Source organism: Diabrotica virgifera, chromosome 3 (assembly GCF_917563875.1).
Source record: "Diabrotica virgifera virgifera chromosome 3, PGI_DIABVI_V3a".
NCBI classification, from domain to species: Eukaryota; Metazoa; Arthropoda; class Insecta; order Coleoptera; family Chrysomelidae; genus Diabrotica; species Diabrotica virgifera.
In genome coordinates this window covers 218,504,895-218,527,645 of record NC_065445.1, presented here as the reverse complement: position 1 = coordinate 218,527,645, position 22,751 = coordinate 218,504,895, and the positions used below count along the sequence as shown (strand labels likewise).

General features: G+C 32.1%; 2 protein-coding genes across 2 annotated transcripts in view; one reads left to right on the top strand and one right to left on the bottom strand.

Annotated features, from left to right (window-relative positions):
* LOC114331342 (hydrocephalus-inducing protein-like) overlaps positions 1-22,751 on the top strand; it is a 691,883-nt gene that overhangs the window by 53,661 nt on the left and 615,471 nt on the right. The window contains exons 9-10 of the mRNA XM_050647266.1: positions 3,953-4,020; positions 6,818-6,981. Coding sequence (XP_050503223.1) covers positions 3,953-4,020; positions 6,818-6,981 — 232 coding nt within the window. The remainder of the gene's footprint in view (positions 1-3,952; positions 4,021-6,817; positions 6,982-22,751) is intronic.
* The window catches only part of LOC114331344 (uncharacterized), a 215,110-nt gene that overhangs the window by 187,552 nt on the left and 4,807 nt on the right, over positions 1-22,751 (bottom strand). The gene's annotated exons all lie outside the window — the stretch shown is intronic.

Here is a 22,751-nt window from a genome sequence, read left to right as displayed (position 1 = left end):
TACATAAGAAATACATATTGTACCGTATATTATTAATATATAGTATCCATATTAGTATGTCGAAAAATTTTAGTGGCACGCCAAATTTTTTTTGTTCTCATATTGGCACTCGACTTAAAAAGGGTGGCCACCCCTGTTTTATACAGTTCAAAGTTCAACATAGTTCAGTACAAAGACCTCAGGTTAATTAGAACTGAGACTAATAATACTCCTGTCAACTTACGCATCCGAGGCTAGAAAAATTACCATCAAGCTGAAAATTGGCAGGATTGTTAAAAATACCATCATAAATGAAATCTAAAAAGTCCTCATAAATCCGACCCCTGCTAAAAATTTTACGCGGGGTCAAAGTCACCAAATATGGTTTTTAGCGATTTTAAGCGAAACGGTAAGTTTTATGGTAAAATTAGTACTAACAAAAAATGTAGATTAGATAATTATCTATAAAAAATGCCTTATTACCCTATTACTTTTTTTCCTGGGAGCCACCGTTTTTGAGATATAACTGATTAACCGATATAATCGATATAACCGATTCAAAAAGTGGTAATCGTCATATTATGCGCACACGTTTCCACACCGCCTTTGAGGTAGTGTACTTAGCGCGTTTTTTAACGTGGTTTCCCCAGTAGGCCTATTCCACGGATCTAGTATGATTCTGTTTAATTTAAAGCTATTTAATAATTGATATTGGCAAGGGTTAAAAATGATTAAACTTTATATAAAGCGGTATAAATTAAAAAAAAAGGGAAATTTATCAAACTGGTTCATAATTTTCTAATACTTCTGCTTCCCTTGTTCTTCTTCTCATTGTTCTTCTTCCTCTTCTTCATCTTCTAGTTCTTCTTCTTCTTGTTCATCCTGGGTGCAAGTAAATTGTCCCAATAATGACACATCGCATGGCTCCTCGATAGAATCAAATGAATCCTCAATTGTTGGTGATTCAACATTGGAGCACGACCGGTTTTGGCAATTAGTACATGCTACCGAACAAAACAGTCCAACTTTTTTGCAACCACATTTAGCGCTACATCCCTTTTTACAGTTGCAAAAAATTGTGTTCAGGAGTTTTTCCGGCGCAGGTGGGAGTAAAGTTTGAATTGGTTCTAATGAACTGTCGACTAATTTCCATCCCCAGTCTTTTGGATCTAGCTGATAACCAAGCCACACTTGAACTTGGTAATATACCCGAAAAAGATTTTGATGAGCAGCCGCTGAGGTTGGAGGAAGACAAGATAACTGCACTTGTTTTTTGTTTCGAGTACTTTTAAAAAAACATGCATATCGAAACTTATCTAAGCACGTAGTTTTTTTAGACGCTCCATACATAGAGAGAAGAAAGCTAATTCCGTTGGAAATAACTTCTTGTGGAGTTGAATTAGTTTTTTTAAAAACTTCAGCACATTCAAGTAAATCTTGTTTTTCAACATTTTAAAAACAGTCGTTTTAGCCCTCCTGAAAAATGCAGATGTCGTATCACAGCCAGTTATTGCGTGTAAAATTAGTATATGATTTTGACATTTTGCAAAAGTAGATAAACTTTTTGATGAATATATTTCCGATTGGTGTTGAGCTTTTCCAGGTTTAAAAAAAAGATAGTTTTTTCGATTGGAGTTCTACCAGTGAGTAATACGAGCAAGTCTACATCTTCACCTGCAACAATAGTTGTATTTGTTAAATTGAATTGCTCTATGGCTGTTTCAATTATCATTAGGTCAAGTAATACGCGCAAATACGCGCAAATAAAACAAAATTCTGACATTTTTGTTATAACAATGATAATAACACGAAATACACGATAAAAAAATATAGGTTTAACACGTATTTTCACTCCGGAGTAGTACTCAAGACTAATTAATACCTCGAGGGTGTCATCTACCTGAAGGATTTCGCCACCCAGGAAAATTACGGTGTAATTTGCATAAGTATTTATTAGTACTTAACAATAAGCATTTTGCCTAGAAAGTTGTCTTTCATTATTATGTTCAAACCCTTCGGAGAAGAGAATAGGTAGGGTGATTAGATTAGCTGACGAACGTGTTTATTCCGACAAAACCCATCTTTGCAAATTGAACTAAGGCGCATAAATAAAAAGAATTATTATAAGTTAATACTTTGTCATTTGTTGTATTTTGTTGTGTATTTTTTTGGGATTAAGCCGTAAAATTCAAATAATTCTTATTATTTTCGCGTTACATTTACTTTGTAAAGATTTTTTTGTTGGCACTGTAATATAATACAGCTTATGGATTGCATCCCTCGGTAGACCGCAAGATGTATAGTAGAAACATGATCATATTTATAATCTTATATTTTTATGTGTAATATAAGTTAAGTTGACCGCAGAATATTATGTTTACTTGTATTACAGTTTCAGTGATGTATATACCTGGTGTACTAATACATATATTATGACGATTAGAAGTCTTTCAACTCTTTGAATCGTTGTATCTCAAAAACAGTGCCTCTTAGGAAAAAACTATTTAGATATTTTTTATAGATAATTATCTAATCTACATTTTTTGTTAGAACTAATTTTACGATAAATCTTAACGTTTCGCTGAAAATCGCTAAAAACCATATTTGGTGACCTTTGACACCGCGTAAATTTTTTAGCAGGGGTCGGATTTATGAGGACTTTTTAGATCTCATTTATGATGGTATTTTGAACAATCCTGCCAATTTTCAGCTTGATGGTAATTATTGTAGCCTCACTCCTATTTTTGAGTCTAACTAGACCGGTCTATAAGAGCTTTGAGACGCTACGTGTTTTCGGTACTGAAATATGGACTTAAAAGCTGGACATTGCAGCAAGAATACATAAATAAGCTACAGTCCTTTGAAATGTGGTGTTACAGGAGGATACTTAGAATAGCATCGACACAGAAGAAAACTAACACGGAAGTATTGCGAGAAATGGGTAAAGAATGCGAAATAATAAACACAGTAAGAATAAGAAAGTTATAATATCTGGGAAACGTAATGAGGGGACCGCGATATGAAATGCTAAGACTGATAATACAGGGAAAGATAAGAGGAGGAAGGAGTACAGGAAGAAGGAGAGTGTCATGGTTGAAGAATTTAAGGGACTGGTTTAAATGCAGTTCCATAGAACTCTTCAGAGCAGCGGTAGATAGAGTAAAGATAGTGATGATGATATCCAACCTCCGATTGGAAGATGGAACTTAAAGACAAAGCACCGTAGAACTCGCTTTCCATTATTTTTGCCAACTGGTCTCATTTTTTGTTGTACGTATAAGCTGCTTTGCTTCATTTCTTAGTCTTCTAATTATATGCTTCTCTGGATTCAGGGTTATTTGACTTTATATACTTCTGCGCATACCTTGGACAGCTCACAGGACAAACGTTTCCATTCTAAACCAACTCAATATTAAAAAAAAGCTGTCCACATTATGTCTGCAACGAATTCCGCAATTCTTTGGTCACGTGGTTCGCAGAGGTGACGACAGTTTAATTGTTTCTGGAAACGTTCCGGGGAGAAGATCAAGAGGACGATCACCAACTAGATGGTCTGACCAAATAAAGCATTCAGCTGGAAACTCATTCTGCGAAGCTCTTAGAGCAGCTGAAGATAAAGACTAATGGAGAAACATTGTTAGTAATATTGGAAGAAATCACGATCCTCAGTAATGGGGAAACGACAGGAGAGAGAGATACTTCTGATAGAAACTTTATTTTTTAAACCGTAGTGTTTTGTTTGTGATCTATTTGTTTGACTATGAATATAGGTACGTTTCCTTAAAGTTTCGATTGTTGCCTCCTCAATGTTGTTTTCTTTCTATGATGATTTGGCACTATTTTCATTCGTATCTTTTCCAGGACTAGTTTGTGTTCACACCTGCATTTGCTGAGTTTAAAGTTCGAATATCTAAGATCTGAATTGAGTCTATTTTCCTGTTAGTAATTTTAATAAAATATTTGACTGTTTTAGAGGTAACGTCGTATGTCCAGTTTTAAGAACAAATATTTCAAGTCTTGATTTTGGAGAGTTATCTTATGGTACGTATTATATCACATGAAAGCAATTATTTAAACTTTGGCGAAAGAATTAAAAACATTCTGCAATTTTACTAACTGTCAACTAAATTTTAATTTTAAATTTTTAATTTTAATTTCTATTTCATTCAGTTAAGTTCATACGGATTCAGATGAAACTTGTCAGCTAAACTAGACACCCATGACAGAAAAATATGAGAAAGGCAGATGGAAACAACCTCATTAATTTACCTGAGGACAATGAGGTGACAAGAAAAAATACAATAGCACTAATTATCGGTAGATTTTAAATAACCAAAAGTTCAGAGGAATAATTAGTAGACGAAGGCGTCGCAACCTATATTCGCTGCAATATAGAAAATGGTTTCCTGCTTTCTGCTTCCAATGAAAATAATATACATGAAGTGGTCACTAAAATTGGAGAGATTACCGTAGTTAACATATACAAACCTCCAGCCACTACATGGAACCCAGAAGTGCTAAATACATAAAATATATAAAAATAAAGCCACAGGGTTCTGTCCTTGCTCCTTTACTTTCAGCGTCTATATTGCTGACATGCCTGAAACCGAATCTGGGAAGTTTGGATATGCTGACGACTGGACCCTTGCAACAAGTTACTAATCTTTAGAAACTACAGAAATCACTCTCACGAATGACCTATCAATCCTCAGCGAATACCTTAAGAAATGGAGAATACAACCAAGTATTACAAAAACTGAAGTATCAGCTTTTCATCTCAACAACAAGCTGGCAAACAGAGAATTGCGAGTGTATTTTAATAACAAGCTGTTGAAACACAATAAATAGCCGAAATACCTTGGGGTTACTTTAGACTCTAGACAGAATGCTCACATTCAGAGAACAAGTGACGAAAACAGCAGCAAAATTTAAAACACGCAACAATATAATACAGAAACTCTGTTGTACTACATCCCACAGCATCAACTTTAAGATCCTCTGCTCTTGGTCTGATATATCTGGTGGCAGAATACTGTGCACCAGTGTGGCTAAATAGCAGGCATACCCACCTGGTCGACACCCAACTAAACCGTACTATGCGTATGATTACAGGCACAATTAAGCCCACCCCTACAACGTAGCTACATACAGTAATATAGCACCACCCAACCTACGCCGAGAACATGCATTGGTTAAAGAATATAACAAAATAATGGACATTCGCCATTCTAGTCCACAACAACATCCCCGATATTCTTGGAAACCGTCTCCGATCCAGGTTACCCCCTCTACAATCTGCTCAAGCGCTGCAGCAATACAACTTTGACTTAAATACCCGATGGAGAGAAGATTGGGAAAGTAAGACAGAACCAAATTACCATAGTCTACCGGACATCATAGAAAAATCTGGCGAATTTGAACGTCTCCGTAAGAATTGGGCAGCACTTAATCAAATTCGAACAAACTGTGGAAAATGCGCTGACTCCCTCTACATATTTGGTAAACTTGCCTTCTTGTGACTGCGGCGCTGCAAGATAGACGATCAGACACATTGTTCAGGACTGCCCACGCAGAGCATACAAAGGCGACCCTATATACTTTGTAATGGCAAACGAAAAGTCAATCGAATATATAAAAAACTGGACATCTGCTTGTGATGCATGGTACAATGTATGAATCTAAATATATTCTGTAATGTACTTAAGCCATACGCTAAAAAAAAGTAGACAATCTTTTCGACACTTTTTATGTTTTTTGGGCAATTTATAATACTATTACTGGTGAAAGAAATTTTTGTTAACAGGATTGTGTTTTGTAAATAAAATTTGCTATTTCAGTGGCCGATGGTATGTTAGTGATAAGCCATTGAAGAAACGTCAACCTCACCACCCAAAATCGTCATCAATTGCCCAAAAACTATAAATAAAAAGTATCGAAAAACTCCACTTTTCACCCTCCGTAACTTTGGAATCGTTGATTTTGTAACAATTATGTATAGTACCTTTTTGTTTTAAATTTTATGTAGAACATTTTTGTATAGAACTTTGTTTACGCTAAAGTATATATAGTTTTAGAAATATTGACGAAAAACGTAAAAAGCTACTAATTTCCGACTTCTCCCCCATCTCCCCCCCAAACCGGACGCTCAAAATGGTGTACCTTTTTACTGAACAACGTGTAGACCATATAGAACAATTTGGTGTTGGAGGAAAACTTTTACTTTGGATGTTTGGGTTAGGCCTTTTTTGGACCAATTATACTATACTACCTCCGTAACTTTGGAACCGTTCATTTTTGAAGGATTATGCATAGGACCTTTTTTATTTCAAATTTAATGTAGAACATTTTTGTGTATAAGATTGTTCACGCTAAACCGCATAGTTTTAGAAATATTGACGAAAAACTCTCTTCCCCAAACCCGACGCTCAAAATGGTGTGACTTTTTTCTGAACATTATGTGGACCATATAGAACAATTTGGTGTTGGAAGATAACTTTCACTTTGGATGTCTGGGCTATGCCATGTTTTGGATCAATTGTATCATACTATATGCGGTATTCAATCTGCTATGGAAGGAAAAACAGATCGTAAACGCAATGTAGTGCATAGAAGAATAACGTCGTTTAATAACATTAGACAATGGATTGATTTTGACCTAAAAACGGTTTTTAAAATAGATGTTGATAGAAACATATTCGAAAAATTGCGACATTAGAAGAAGAAAATTAATACATTTTAAAAATCAGTGAAGCAACAGTTTTATCTATTATTCGTTTTTATGTTTTTACAGAAAAATTAATATACCTCTTACTGTTATGTTATTGTTGTTTTCTTCTAGGAAATATACAAACCATGGAAATACAATTATATAACGACTCTCAAGTTCCAATAGATTATACCATTACTATATCAAACAGAGCCTGCAGTCAAGACAATAACTGCGAGTTTGAGATTGATCCACGGTCAGGAATTGTAGAAGCCTATGGCGTAAAAACTGTAAAGGTATATCTTGTAGTATTTTCTTTAAGATATTATTTTTAAGAAAATGGTAAATCGCGTTTTTTCGTGTTCACATGACAGGCGTTTAACGCGCGTTTTGATAACGCGCTATTAGTACCCCAGGCTGTGGGTGAAAAAACGTGATATAATTCAGGAATTTTTGAAACCTATCAGGTGTTGTAAAGGACGATGCCAGGAATAACTTCTACTAAAATGTAACCAAAAATATTGGGCGCTTTTTTTTTCTATTGCGATTTTCATTTGTTAAATTTGCAATTTTTAAAGATTTTTAATTTTGCAGCTTAGGATATTGATTTTAGAGAAAAACTTTTTAATAGAAAGTTGTAGTATATTAAAAACCTACAATTTGAGGTATGGTAAGTTTAATTTCGTTTATTGGTTATTGTAAAACAGCCTGCGAAAATCCAAAATGGCCGTTTTTTACAGTTATTGCATTATTTATTGTACAAATAATTTTTTTTATTTTTTAAAGCTTTAAAATGAAGATCTTTCAATTCCAAACAAAAAAAAATTGTAAAGCCATATTAACGAATTTGTTGCTTAGATATTATAAATTGTTTATCCCAAGAGGTCAAATGTCGAAGGCTATAACTTAAAAAAAAAAAAATCGTAGAGAGTTGGTGAAACATCCAATCTCCTTCTAAAGAGTTATGTTTTCATATTCTGATGTAAATAAATGCGTTAAACATTTTTAAACCTCTAATTTTGGGGTTTGAAAATAAGGGGGCAAATGCCGTTATAAACATTTAGAGCTGAAGCGGCCCTGTACATCCTATGAGTTTCTAATTTACAGATTATTGTCGCTGAAGATGAAACGAAGATTTATAAAAAAATAAAAAATTTCTACGACCAACTGAAGCCGAGATAATTTTTGGGATTGAAAATAAGGGGACAAATTTTCTTATAAACATTTAGAGCTGAAGCGGCCCTGTACATCCTATGAGTTTCTAACTTACAGATTATTGTTGCTGAAGACGAAACGAAGATTTATAAAAAAATAAAAAAATTCTACAACCAACTGAAGCCGAGATAATTGTTTTTTTTTCTTAAATCGTAGTGCCTTTATTTATAACAATTAAGAAGATATTTTACAGTCATTAACTAAAGAAAGACTTATATTATCTTAGAATAAAAATTATTATAAAATATAATTACATTTAATTATTAAAAAATATTTTTAAAATCGGTGCTTTTGCAAGCGGCGGAATTTTGCAAATCGCCCGGCTCGCTTCAAATCCGCGCGCTCGGAAAATTTTTACGTAACTTGTATTAAATTTTGACAGAAAAATTTTTAATAATATTACCATTATAATATACAGTCTATTTACCACTGTACATATTTGTTTTTCTTGATAAACTTTTATATGTGAAATCCAAAACGAACAGTCACTACAAGATGAAAAAGTTTTATATTGTATATTATAGTAAGAAGTAACATTATTATTATTATATTTATATAACAATGAAAAAATCAAAAATATGTATATTTCATATATATGTATCATTTTTGTAATATTATTTCTTCAGAAATGAAATTTCACATATAAAAGTTTATCAAGAAAAACAAATACAGTGGTAAATAAACTGTATATTATAATGGTAATATTATTCATTGTTTTCTGTCAAAATTTAATACAAGTTACGTAAAAATTTTCCGAGCGCGCTGATTTGAAGCGAGCCGGGCGATTTGCAAAATTCGGCCGCTTTCAAAAGCACCGATTTTAAAAAAAATTTTTAATAATTAAATGTAATTATATTTTATAATAATTTTTATTTTAAGATAATATAAGTCTTTCTTTAGTCAAAGACTGTAAAATAATTTCTTAATTGTTATAAATAAAGGCACTACGATTGAAGAAATAGAAACAATTATCTCGGCTTCAGTTGGTTGTAGAAATTTTTTTTTATAAATCTTCGTTTTGTCTTCAGCAACAATAACCTGTAAGTTAGAAACTCATAGGATGTACAGGGCCGCTTCAGCTCTAAATGTTTATAACCAAATATGCCCCCTTATTTTCAAACCCAAAAATTATCTCGGTTTCAGTTGGTCGTAGAAATTTTTTATTTTTTATAAATCTTCCTTTCATCTTCAGCAACAATAATCTGTAAGTTAAAAACTCATAGGATGTACAGGGCCGCTTCAGCTCTAAATTTTTATAACGAAATTTGCCCTCTTATTTTCAAACTCAAAAATTAGAGGTTTAAAAATATTTTACGCATTTATTTACATCACAATATGAAAATATAACTCTTTAGAAGGAGATTTGATGTTTCACCAACTCTCTACGATTTTTCTTTCAAAAAGTTATAGCCTTTGACATTTGACCTCTTGGGATAACCAATTTATAATATCTAAGCAACAAATTCGTTAATCTGGCTTTACAATTTTTTTTATGTTTGGAATTGAAAGATCTTCATTTAAAGCTTTAAAAAATAAAAACAATATTTGTATAATAAATATTGCAATTGTAAAAAAACGGCCATTTTGGACTTTCGCAGGCTGTTTTGCAATAACCAATTAACGAAATTAGACTTACCATACGTCAAATTGTAGGTTCTTTAATTTACTACAACTTTCTTTTAAAAAGTTTTTCTCTAAAATTAATATCCTAAGCTGCAAAATTAAAAATCTTTAAAAATTGCAAATTTAACAAATGAAAATCGCAATAAAAAAAAGCGCACAATATTTTTGGTTACATTTTAGTAGAAGTTATTCCTGGCATCGTCCTTTACAACACCTGATAGGTTTCAAAAATTCCTGAATTATATCCTGAAATCGACCTATTTTTCACCCACAGCCTGGGGTATAGAACTACATACATTTTATACAGGCAGTTCACATGCTAACGCGCCTTCAACGTATCCGCTGGAAGCGTTAACCACGATTATAGGTCACGTGGCACACTCTGACGGCGCGGGGGACAATCTTATGTGTATGCTTTATGTATGATTTACAAAAACAAGAGAATGTTTAAAATATTACAAACTCATATTTTGTATTCAAATATAATTTTGTGCTAATGTATCAATAGCCCAATAAATGACCGTTTTGGAGTGTAATTTCCAGGGGCAACTCCTAATTGCATGAAAATTTGGATTTAGGTTCTAATTACCCTCCACTTCAAAGTTGAATTTGTGCCGTTGGTTGCTTTTACTTGGGGGGTGACATTTACCCCTTCTCGGGGGGTGAAAAACGCTTGTTTAAAATAAGGCCGGAAATAGATAAATCTACTTATTTTAAGCACCTTTTGTTCTATAAAATTTTTTACGTAAGTCAGTACTTTTCGAGTTATTCGCGATTTAAAATGTTGATTTTTTGACAAAAAAAGTACGTTTTCAGACCGTTTTTCCCAAATAACTTAAAAAGTAAATATTTTATCGAAAAAAATATTTTTTGCCAAAGTGTAGCCTATAAAAAAACGAAAAACATGGTGTACCAGTAAAGTCTACAAATTGAGTAGAAGCAAAGTTGTAGCTCATGAAAAATACGTTCTTATTCGTCTAATTTCAAATCGAATAATTCAACGCGAAATCACCGAAGAAAGAAGCGTTTTTCGGGAAAACCTTATTAACATTTTTAAAGTATCGGAGAAAATCTTATTATTTGTTTTTACAAAAGTTTACAGCATCAAAAATAAACGAGTTACACTGAAAAAAAGTTGGCCCCTTTTTTTTGGTAAAAAAATCGTGAAAACCTCCCTCTATTTAGCACCCTAAATGAAATTAATCGTTTGGCTTTACCATCTATTTTAACTGTTTGTGTATTGTTTATATGATCTGTAAGTTTGATTGGTTTGAAGTGCTTATTTTTGAAAACATTTGGTTTTATAGTAAAATAAAAATTTTCTAAAAATTTTTAAAAATTTCATTTTTTCAAAATAACTTAAAAAGTATTAGTGACAAGAAAAATCTTAAAGAGTAAAAAAATGTAGGTTTTGCTATTATAAATATGTTAGTTTCATTTTGTTTCTCCGTTAGACAAAAATTGGTTAAGATATGGCTGTTCAAAATTTGCATACACTCGTGATTAGTGACCCATTCAAGCTTTCTCAATTATAACTCTTTCAAAAATAAACACTTTAAACCGGTGAGACTGGGAGATCATATAAAAAATAAAGTAAATTTTTTGTAAAGCGGTAGCGATTAATTTCATTTGGGGAGCTAAACACGGCAAGATTTTCATGATTTTTTACAAAAAAAGAGGGCCAACTTTATTTTGAGCGTAACTCGCTTATTTTTAATGCTAAAACTTTTGTTAACAATTAAAACAAAGCTTTTTATAAACACTTTAAAAAAGTTTAAATGGGTTTTTCCCGAAAAGTGCTTAATTTTTCGGAGTATTCACCTTAAAATATTCGATTTGGAATTAGACGAATACGAACGTATTTTTCATGAGCTACAACTTTGTTTTTATTTGATTGATAGACTTTACTGATACACCACTTATTTGGGATTTTTATAAGCTACACTTTTGCTAAGGATATTTTTTTCGATAAAATATTTACTTTTTGAGTTATTTGCGAAAAACCGTCTGAAAACGTAGTTTTTTTTTTTCGAAAAATCAACATTTTCAATGGCAAATATCTCGTTAAGTATTGACTTACGAAAAAAACTCTATAGAACAAAAGTTGCTTAAAATCAGTCAATTTATCCATTTCCCGTCTTTTCTTGAACGTATGTTTTTTCACCCTCGAGAAGGGGTGACTGTCACCCCCCAAGTAAAAGCAACCAACGGCACAATTTCAACTTTGAGGTGGAGGGTAAGTAGAACCTAAATCCAAATTTTCATGCAATTCAGAGTTGTTCCTGAAAATTACACGGTATCGCCGAATTTCCCGTTCATTTACTGGGCTACAATACATTAATAGATATTTGCTATAAATACTTTATATGGTAGAAAATGTCTGATATAATACATAAATACGAAGGGATTTTAACACTGGAATCCTAAGTGTGACGTCAGGACTATCACTGTTATTATCACTTTGTAAACAAAGGTTGAAAAGCCAGGATTTTACCAATTTCAAGCCATTTTAATTCCTATAAATTTGAAATTTTGTTTCCTCTGCTACTTTTCTGCTTAAGTATAGTGTTTTTAAAATAATGCCACCATAATTCGGTCTTAAATTTATATGAAAATATAGTTATTTACTGATATTCACCAACCGTTAGGAATTTTTGTGAAGTATTGTATTCTGTATAATAAAAATGGTAATATCGCTGTCCCGGTGGAACAATGACGCAACTACAAAAGTGTAACTTTTCGGGAGAGCCAAAAATATAAAATTATTTTACTTAATACCTCATGCAATGAAGCATAATGGAGATATTGGATTAGTATTGCAGTTATACTTGGCCACCGTGATATACTGCAACTCTACTAGACATTCGAAATGAATTCTTAATTTTTCATCCCTAAATTTAATCCTCAATTGCAATTACATCATTGTTGCCACAGTCATTTTGTGGCAACAATGACGTAATTGCAATTGGGGATCAAAAGGGATGAAAAATTAAGAATTTAATTTTAGGAAGAAAAATTTAGAATTTAGTTTGAAAAATAATATCCTTAAAACTAAATTCTAAATTTTCATATAATATTCTAAATAATTTCCACAGACATACTCCTTTTGTAAATTTTTTGGTTATCTAGCTAGTTCTGAAAGGTGGCGTGGAAATAAGGACAATAAGTCATTGAAAAAGTTTATTAAAGAAATGGAAAATTGTAGTAAAAGCAAACATTTTTAATAAAAAGTAACTTAAAAATATAATTGAAATTACAAAAAAAGTATCAACGAAAAATTGAATCGTAAAAGGCTTTACAAAATCCAGGAATTATATGTTTTGAAAGCAATTGTTTCAAATCTTTTAGTTTGTTATCACGTAAAGGAGTTTTTGAAGAGTAATCCTTACGCAGCTGGCATTTTGGTGAAAACTTTTCGGACGAACTCAGACTCTTTCTTATTTGGAAACATCAACTTTCGTCCACGTTGGTTGTTAATAACTTTCTTTATACAGGAAGTAATCTTTCCCTTTTAAGATTTAAAGTAACATTACTTCAGTTATCATTAAGTTAACATCCAGTCCATTTCATTGTACAGCGCTTTTACATCGTAATACTCGGTGAAGTCCATTTCTTTAACCGTTAAAGGAGCTCCTGTTTTTTTAGAATTCCTAATTAATTCCTTCTTGACCAAGAGAGCATTACCAAGTATTGGTGTTTGGGGATCTTGGTGTATATTTATGTCTGCTTCTTCTTCTTCTGATGGTGATGATACCTCAGTAGTGGAAGGATCATAGTGTTCACTGGAACATTTATCATGCATTTAAATTTAATAATATCACAAAATAATACTTACATAAAATGCACGTACGTCAATGTTGCCCCACAATAAGGAGAAATCCAGATGAAAAATGACACAAAATACAGTTACGTCAAGGTTTCAATAATATAATACAATTGCGTCAATGTAGCACCGTAGGTACAAGCACACACTCGACTTATCGAAGCACAACTATGTCATTGTTTCTCCGAGGTCGGCTGATTTTTCAACTATGACGCATCTGCTCCCTGGTGGCTAAAAGCTGAACAACACGTCTGACAGTGATCTGCCGAATGACGTAACCAAGTTTGGACCCAGTGACGACATAAACTAATTTTCTATAAATTTACAGTTACGTCAATGTTCCACCGGGACAGCGATATATGCTTTGTCCCGGATTGTAAACACTATAGTGAAAGGAGGATAATGTAGATTCTTTGTGTTTTCAAAGGATCTGGTTGTAAAGAAAACGTGGATTTAATTACTAGGGTAAGAAAATATAGTGAAGAAAAAGAACTGAATAGAACTAAGTTGTCGGACTATTTAAAAATATAGCTTATTATTAATTATGAGTTTTATTAAGTACATTTTACGTGAAACTATTTCGAATTCTAATGCGAGTGTATATATAGACCAATCAAGTTAGTAAAAAATAAGCCGTTTTTCGACATAATTGAAAAGACGAGGTTTGACAGTTGAAATGTGTAGTATGAGATATTACAAAAAGGCTACCATCTTGGGATTCATCAATTTTTTAGTGGAACATTTTTTAAATAAACAATCAAAACGTCAAACTTAGTTTTTTACTCATAACTTAAAAACTTGTTTATTTAGAAATTTGACGTCCACAGGTAACTTTTTCAGAAAAAAAAGATACATCGAATAAAATACACCAAATTAAAATCGGTTAATAAACAAAAAAGTTATTGCAAAACGGACGACAAAATCACTGTTTTTGAATATTGTTAATAACAATTTTAATGTTTATTAAAATATGTTTAAATATACCTAAACTTGAGGGCATTATGGTGTTTGAATGGTGTGCAAAAAATGGTCCAGATCTGTGAAATAGTTTTTGCAAAATTTAATTTGTTTATAAAATTTTTTGAAAAACGAGCTAAGTTCTGCGGCTGGTCCAGTTAATATGGCTGAATGTATCTCAATTATCAGGGACTCATTTCCTTCGTTAAGATGTATACTAATACCCTATGAAAAAAAAAGTAAAAAAAATTACATGTACGTACACAAAATTATTTGTTAATAAATAGCAGTTTTTAAGCTTATAAACAATTACAATAATTTCGTAGAAATTAGATCAAATTAAATGGCGATAAAAATTACTGAAAGATGGTTAAAATACACAACTTCTAAAAAAAATTTTTAGGTCCTACGACCCTTGGGGTCTGAGATACGCCCCTTTTTTTGAAAAAATCACTGTTACGTTAATTAACAACACTAAGATCTGAAATTAACCAATCTTTTATAAGAAAAGTCAAAGTTTTTAACAAAGTTTTTTGCAAGAAAAAATGTTAAAAATTGTTTAAACAGTATTGTTATAAAGAAAGAGTATTTTGCGTTCCGACTAAAGTAAAAAAAATGATGGGCGCAGCCGAATGAGAATAAATTCGCGGACTAGCATTCGCTAGCGCTAGACCGTTGCAGCCCATTTTTAACATTGACAGTATACCGGATTTGAAGCTTAATATTATATTTATATATTTTGGTAGAAACTTGAATTTTATGAATATTATTATGTTGCACATTTATTTAGTAAAATTATATTTTAAATAAATAAATTTAAAAAATAACAATAAAAAGGCCACAAAGTCAAAATATGCAACAGAAAAAAAGTTACGCGACCTTATAGACGAGTGGTACGTGGTACTCCCCCTAAAAAAAACGCTCATTTCTCAAGATATCAACCACGGTGTGGTGAATGGCTAATTTTGGTCTGACTTTATACTTTTTATGGTGCTGAAAACGAAAATGAGTTTTATTTTGAATTTTAGATGGGGAAACATTGTCAAAATCGCAATTTTACCCTAAAAATAAAAAAAGATGAGATCACGTTTTTCTTAAAATTAAAAGTTACACCATTTTTTTTCTATAAAACATTTTGTTCTCTGTACTCTAGATTTTAACTTAAAATTAATTAAACAGCTAAATTTCAAATTTTGTTACTCAACTTTTGCGATTAAACTTTGCAATTCAAGAATCTGCACCTTTTACTTCAAACAATTTATAACTTTCTTTATGGCAGGACGGAAATATTGAAGCAGGTCCCATTGTCTTCAGAAAGGTGAGAAATATATACTATAAAAATATCAGAAAAAAATATTACAATGGAACAGAGTTGTAGCAAATTAAACTCAAAAAAACGTGATTTTTTTTTATTTTTAGGGTAAAGTTGCGATTTTGATAATGTTCCCACACGTAAAATTCAAAACAACCCTAATTTTAGTTTTGAGCACCATCAAAAATATAAAGTATGACCAAAATTAGTATTAGTATCTCGAGAAATAAGCTTTTTTTGGGGTGTGCCGCTCGTCTATAAAGTCACATAACATTTTTCCTATTGTATATTTTAAATTAAATTTTTTTGGAAAACTTCTTCATAAATTATATTTTATTTCTGTGTTAATTAAAATTATAAACTAAAAAGTTTGTCACTCAACTTTTTTAAGTAAACATGAAACTAACGAAATCTGACGACAAAATGTTTAAAAATTAACAACTTCTCTTTTAACGTATTGAGTCATTTTGGACAAATCTCATTTTTATCTAAATGCTTCAAAGATAACACAGTAAAATTTTCAAAAGGAAATATTTACAGCGACCAAAAATACAGTGAGTTAAAATTGAAAAATCATCAAAATTGATTTTTCGCATTTTTGCATAAAATTTGATTTTTGAACATGTTCCACTAATTCTAGAAAAAAATTAACTCTATATTCGGATTCAGAGACCTCGAAAACTTAAGGAATGACGAAAATTTGTCATTCACCTTAAAGTGGATTTTTGTGGTCGGGATAACGTAATTTTAATAGTTGCTACCGCATGCCGGTCGCCAACCGCGGCCACTATTCAGTCAGTCGACTACGCCCGCTATTTTTTACTTTAGTCGGAACGCAAAATACTCTGTGTTTATAACACTCCTATTTAAACAATTTTTAACATTTTTTCTTACTAAAAACTTTGTTAAAAACTTTGGCTTTTCTTATAAAAGATTGGTTAATTTCAGCTCTTAGTGTTGTTAATTAACGTAACAGTGATGTTTTCAAAAAAAAGGGGCTATCTCAGACCCCAAGGGTCGTAGGACCTAAAAATTGTTTTTGAAAGTTGTGTATTTTAACCAGCTTTCCGTATTTTTTATTGCCATTTAATTTGATGTAATTTCTACGAAATTATTGTAATTGTTTATAAGCTTAAAAACTGCTATTTATTAACAAATAATTTTGTGTACGTATATGTAATTTTTTTTACTTTTTTCTTTCATAAGCTGTTAGTATACATCTTAACGAAGGAAACGAGCCCCGGATTATTGAGATACATTCAGCCATATTAACTGGACCAGCCTCAGAAATTAGCTCGTTTTTCAAAAAATTTTATAAACAAATTCAATTTTACGAAAACTATTTAACAGATCTGGACCATTTTTTGCACACCATTCAAACACCATAGTGCCCTCAATTTTGGGTATATTAAAACGTATTTTAACAAACAATAAAATTGTTATTAACTATATTCAAAAACAGTGATTTTGTCATCCGTTTTGCAATAACTTTTTTATTTATTAACCGATTTTTATTTAGCGTATCTCATTCTATGTATCTTTTTTTTCTGAGAAAGTTACCTGTGGACGTCAAATTTCTAAATAAACAAGTTTTTAAGTTATGAGTAAAAAACTAAGTTTGACGTTTTGATTGTTTATTTAAAAAATGTTCCACTAAAAAATTGATGAATCCAAAGATGGTAGTCTTTTTGTAATGTCTCATACTACACATTTCAACTGTCAAACCTCGTCTTTTCCGTTATGTCTAGTAAAAACCTAACTTGATTGGCCTAATAGTTTTATGAGGATTTTTTATTCTACAAATATCATCAATAGTTTAAAAACATGGGTTTATTTAAACCCTTTATAGTACGTTCTTTGAAGGTAAAATATTGCAAAACCTCTGAATTTTAAAGAACTGCTTCGATTGACATGAAATTTGGCATACACATAGCTAATAAGTCAAAGAAAAAAAGTAATATTGTGCCGATGTGTGCTTTTGCCCTAGGGGTGAGTTTCACCCCCTTTTGGGGATGAAAAATATATGTTCGAAATAAGTTCGGAAATGGATAAAATGCCTAATTTTAAGCAACTTTTGTTCTATAAAGTTTTTTCACCAAGATAATACTTTTCGAGTTATTTGCGAGTGAATATGTTAATTTTTCTACAAAATAACTACGTTTTCAAACGGTTTTTCGCAAATAACTCAAAAAGTAAGTATTTGGTGGAAAACAAATTCTTATCAAAACTATAGCAGGTAAAAAAGTGAAAAACTTGGTGTATATATTAGGTCACTGTATCTAGTAGAAGCAGAGTTATAGCTAATGAAAAATAGGTTGTAACGAAACAGCGATGGACTATCCCGCTAATTGAAATAACATTAGAAAATATTACCTCAACTAACCAAGATAGCCATCGTTACACCCTTAGCTTAGCTCAGTCACTCAGGTGTGTGTTCGTCTTGTCCTAACCTTAGAATGAACTCTGAAAATTGGAATGGAAGCAAACAAAACATAGTTTTTAACTAATCATGTTTATTGTTCATAAAGATATAATAAATAAAATGACTTAGTAAATTGCATTAACAAATGTATTTAAATTCTTGCCAAAAACTAACAATTCTGGATTATACTTATGGCTTTTGGTAGCTGATGGTATCTTCTTGATGTCGTATGGTTCTGCTGTTGTAGACTTCTCGTAGGCCTGGGCGGATCTTCGGCCGAAGGCCCCTGCAGCTAGAGGTGGTGGTTGTGCAGTCTGGATGTCATTGTCTTCGCCTTCAAGTGTGCATCACCGGTGATGTGAGGCTTAAGTTCCCGAAGAGGGAAAGGTTGATCTCTTTCCAAAAAACTATAAAATAGAGACACATATCAATCATCAAGAAGAAAAACCAACGTGTGCCATCTGCCGTTCTAATCGTCAGAAAGAGTAGCAGATGACAAGAATAAATCAAATGAAATTTAGATGAGAATAGTTAAAATTCTGATTACTAAACGTGCATACATGTAAATTAAAAGATAATTATATTTGAAACTAAAATATCAGAACACATGGTCTGACATTGGAAGTTAGGTTAGATAAAAAACAATATAAAAACTGTTAGATGGAGAAATATAATTACTGTAAGAAATTATTAAAAAAACTATATGTAGCTCACACCAAGAGGAAGATGATTTGTTGAAATAGAAATGATTTATTTTTCGAATTACATGCCTTTTTAAGGATTAATTTTTCCCTTCCAGTGTATGTCAGGGAGTAGGAGGTCAAGTCGATGAAGTGACACTGTCATTGAAAACGACAAGGTTCATATTCGTCAAATTCCAAATCGTATATTTTAACGTGCTGTAACCAAAAAACGAAGCAATTTTTTTGGGGAAAACTCATTTTAACTTTTTTAAAGTATTTAAAAATATGCTTATTCTTGTTTCTTAAAAAAAGTTTTAGCATCAAAAGTAAACATTTTAAGCTCAAAATAAAGTTGTTCCCTTTTTTTTGGTAAGAAATCGGGAAAATCACCCCCTAATTAGCATTTCAAATGAACTTAAATGTTATCACTTCACAAGTTTTTTACTCACGTATGTATTGATCATACGGTCTGTAAGTTTCATCCGTTCAAAGTCCTTATTTTTGAAAGAGCTGTATTTAAAAGGGCTTGAACGAGTCACTTGTCACGAGTGTATGCAAATTTAGAAACACCGAATCTTGACCAATTTTTGTCTTACAGAAAAACAAAAAATACAAAATATTCAGAAAAGTAAAGCCGACTTTTTTTATTGTTTAAGACTTTTGGTATCTCTAACAATTTTTAAGTTATTTTGAAAAAAAAGAATTTTTTCAAAATTAAAATTTTTAAAAATTTTATTTTAAAACCAAATTTTTTTCAAAAATAAACACTTTGAATCGATGAAACTTACATATCATATAAACACAACATAAGTAAAGTAACTTGTGAAGCGGTAACGATTAATTTCATTTAAGTTGCTAATTGGGGGGTGATCTTCCTGATTTTTCTTGCCAAAACAAAAGAGACCAACTTTATTTTGAGCGTAACTTGCTTACATTTGATGCTAGAAATTTTTTTTATAAAAACAGAAATAAAGATTTTTTTAAACACTTTAAAAGTTTTATTGTGTTTTCCCCAAGAATGCTTCATTATTTGGATATTTCACATTGAATTATTCTATTTGGAATTTTTCGAATATGAACCTATTTTTCATTAGCTATAACTCTGCTTTTGCTAGGTATAGGGACCTAATATATACACCATTTTTTTCACTTTTTTATAGGCTATAATTTTGCCAAGAATATTTTTTTCGACAAAATGCTTACGTTTTGAGTTATTTGCGAAAAACTGTCTAAAAACGTGGTTATTTTGTTGAAAAATGGACATATTCACTTGCAAATAACTCAAAAAGTATTGATTTGGTGAAAAAACTCTATAGAGCAAAAGTTGCTTAAAATTAGTCAGTTTATCCATTTCGGAACTTATCTTGAGCATATATTTTTTCACCCCCGAGATGGGGTGAAACTCACCCCCAGAACAAAAGCACACATCGGCACTATATCACTTTTTTTCTATATTATAGCTATGCGTATGTTAAATTTCATGTCAATCCAAGCGGTCCTTTAAAATTTACAGCAAAAACCGTGAAAGAATGGACTATTAAACAAACTACAAATTTTGTTTGTTTTACAATTATAAACCTATAAAAAATATATGTTTGCAACAATATGTTCTCTAGAATGTGCATAATCAATGCGAACTTGCCGAGACAATCTGTATAATAAAGGGTGATTCATTTAGAGGTACTTTTTTCAAAAAGAAAAAACGATTTCGAGCATTTCGATTGGTATTTGATCAATGACTCGATTAATATTGGCCTTTAATGGATGAATCGTAGCCGGTTTATTAATGTAGACTTTGGCCTTTTGGTAGCCACAAAGGAAAATGTCTAGAGGTGTGATATCGAAGGATATAGACTGCCAATTCACTGGTCCGAAGCGTGAAATAAATTACTCACCGAATCGTTTTCGCAGTTAAGCCATGCTTTCACGGGTTGTATGGCAATTGGCGTCATATTTTTGGAATCAAATGCCATTGAAACCACGAGCTTCAATTTCACTAAACACTAAGAAAACAAAATGTATGATGATCTCTAAGAAGGAACAGCAATTTGGACGAATCAGTGTGAACGGTCAACAAATAGAAAGAGTAAAAACATACACCTACCTTAATACGAACGTCAATGAAAACTGGGACAATTCCATAGAAATTAAATGTAGGATAGAGAAAGCAAGATCTGCATTTCAAAAAATGGCTAAGTTATTCAAATGTCATGTTTTATCATTGCCTATAAAAGTCAGGTTACTGCGATGTTATATCTTTTCTACACTGTTGTACTGTACGGAGTTGAGTCGTCGACTCTCACAGACGCCATCTGCAAGAAAATTGAGGCTTTTGAGATGTGGCTTTATCGTCGAATCCTGAAGGTATCTTAAACCACGTTACTAATGAGGGTGTTTTGCTGAGAATGTAAAAAGAAAAAGAGCTGTTAACCACAATAAAAGCAGCCAAAATCGAATACCTCGGTCACATCATGAGAAACAGCGAAAGATATTGACTACTGCAACTAATATTGCAAGGAAAAGTGGAGGGAAAACGAGGACCAGGAAGGCGAAGGATTTCCTGGCTGAAGAATCTACGCACATTTATCAACACAACAACCACAAGTTTTTTTAGAGCAGCAGTGTGCAAAGTATAGATTGCCATGATGGTCGCCAACATCCGAAACGGATAGGCACCACAAGACGAAGAAGACCAAATAGTCCGTTATCATGGCGCAACAACGGTCTCCATTCACAGTAACATTCTGGCCGGCCTCTGTTTTAAAGACATATATAGACCGACAATTACGCCGGCCATAAAACACACCAAACCTCTTCGGGTTGCTTTATTTTTATTTAATCAGTTAAGCCCATTCGTACCTTTCGGTGTTGGGCTTTTTACAACTAGTTCAATATCTACATTTCAATACATTTTAATAATTATACAAAACTTTTATTTTAACAATACAATTTTAATAAATATAAATTACTTATTTGACCCATTTTTCTGTCCATATGTTTTAATCTTGTGGTGCTTCTTTGATACTTCTTTTCCATGCTGTTCTATTTTGAGCCAATTGTTTTACCATACTCCATTGCAGTCCTCTCTTCTCTGCTTCTTGTCTAACTTGCTCTTCCCATCTCATTCTTGGGCGACCTACTTTATTTTTCCCTTGTACTCTGACTTCATATACTTTTTTCGTTATTCTTGTGTCGTTTAGTCTGTGGATGTGGCCCAACCATCCTAACTGTCGTTCCCCTATAATTGTCTCTATGGGTTTTATCTTTAGAGCTTGAGTTATTGTGTCGTTTCTTATTTTGTCTCTTCGTGTGACCCCTTCTATTTTTCTCAAGAATCTCATCTCTGTAGCTTTGATTTTTCTTTTGTTGTTCTTTGTTAGCGTCCACGACTCACTCCCATAGACGATTGATGGTCGAACCACTTTTTGGTACACTTGTGTTTTGACTTCTTTGGGTACCTCTTTCTTTCCAAAGAACGTATTTCTTAATGTATTATTAATTGTCCCTGCTTTTCCTATTTTATTGTTTATTTCTTTGTCTATTTTACCATCTTCTTCAATAATTGTACCTAAGTAGTTGTAGCTGTTTACTTGTTCCAAAACTTGTCCTTCTACCTTAATTTTTATCACTTTTTTTGTAGTTGCCATAACCATTGTTTTACTTTTATCTGTGTTTATTTCCACGTTCATTTTTCTTAGTTCTTTTATATAAGTGTTTATTATTTGTTGCAGTTTCTCTTCCGTGTCAGCTAACAATACCATATCATCTGCAAATAGTAATGAAGCTAGGACAAGTAATCCCCGGACAAATAATCCCGGACAAAAAATCCCCACAAATTATCCCCGGACAAAAAATCCCCGGACAAAAAATCCCCACAAAAAATCCCCACAAATAATCCCCACAAATAATCCTCGGACAAATAATCCCCGGACAAAAAATCCCCACAAAAAATCCCGGACAAAAAATCCCCACAAATTATTTTTTTGGACAAAATATCCCCACAAATAATCCCGGACAAAAAATCCCCAAGA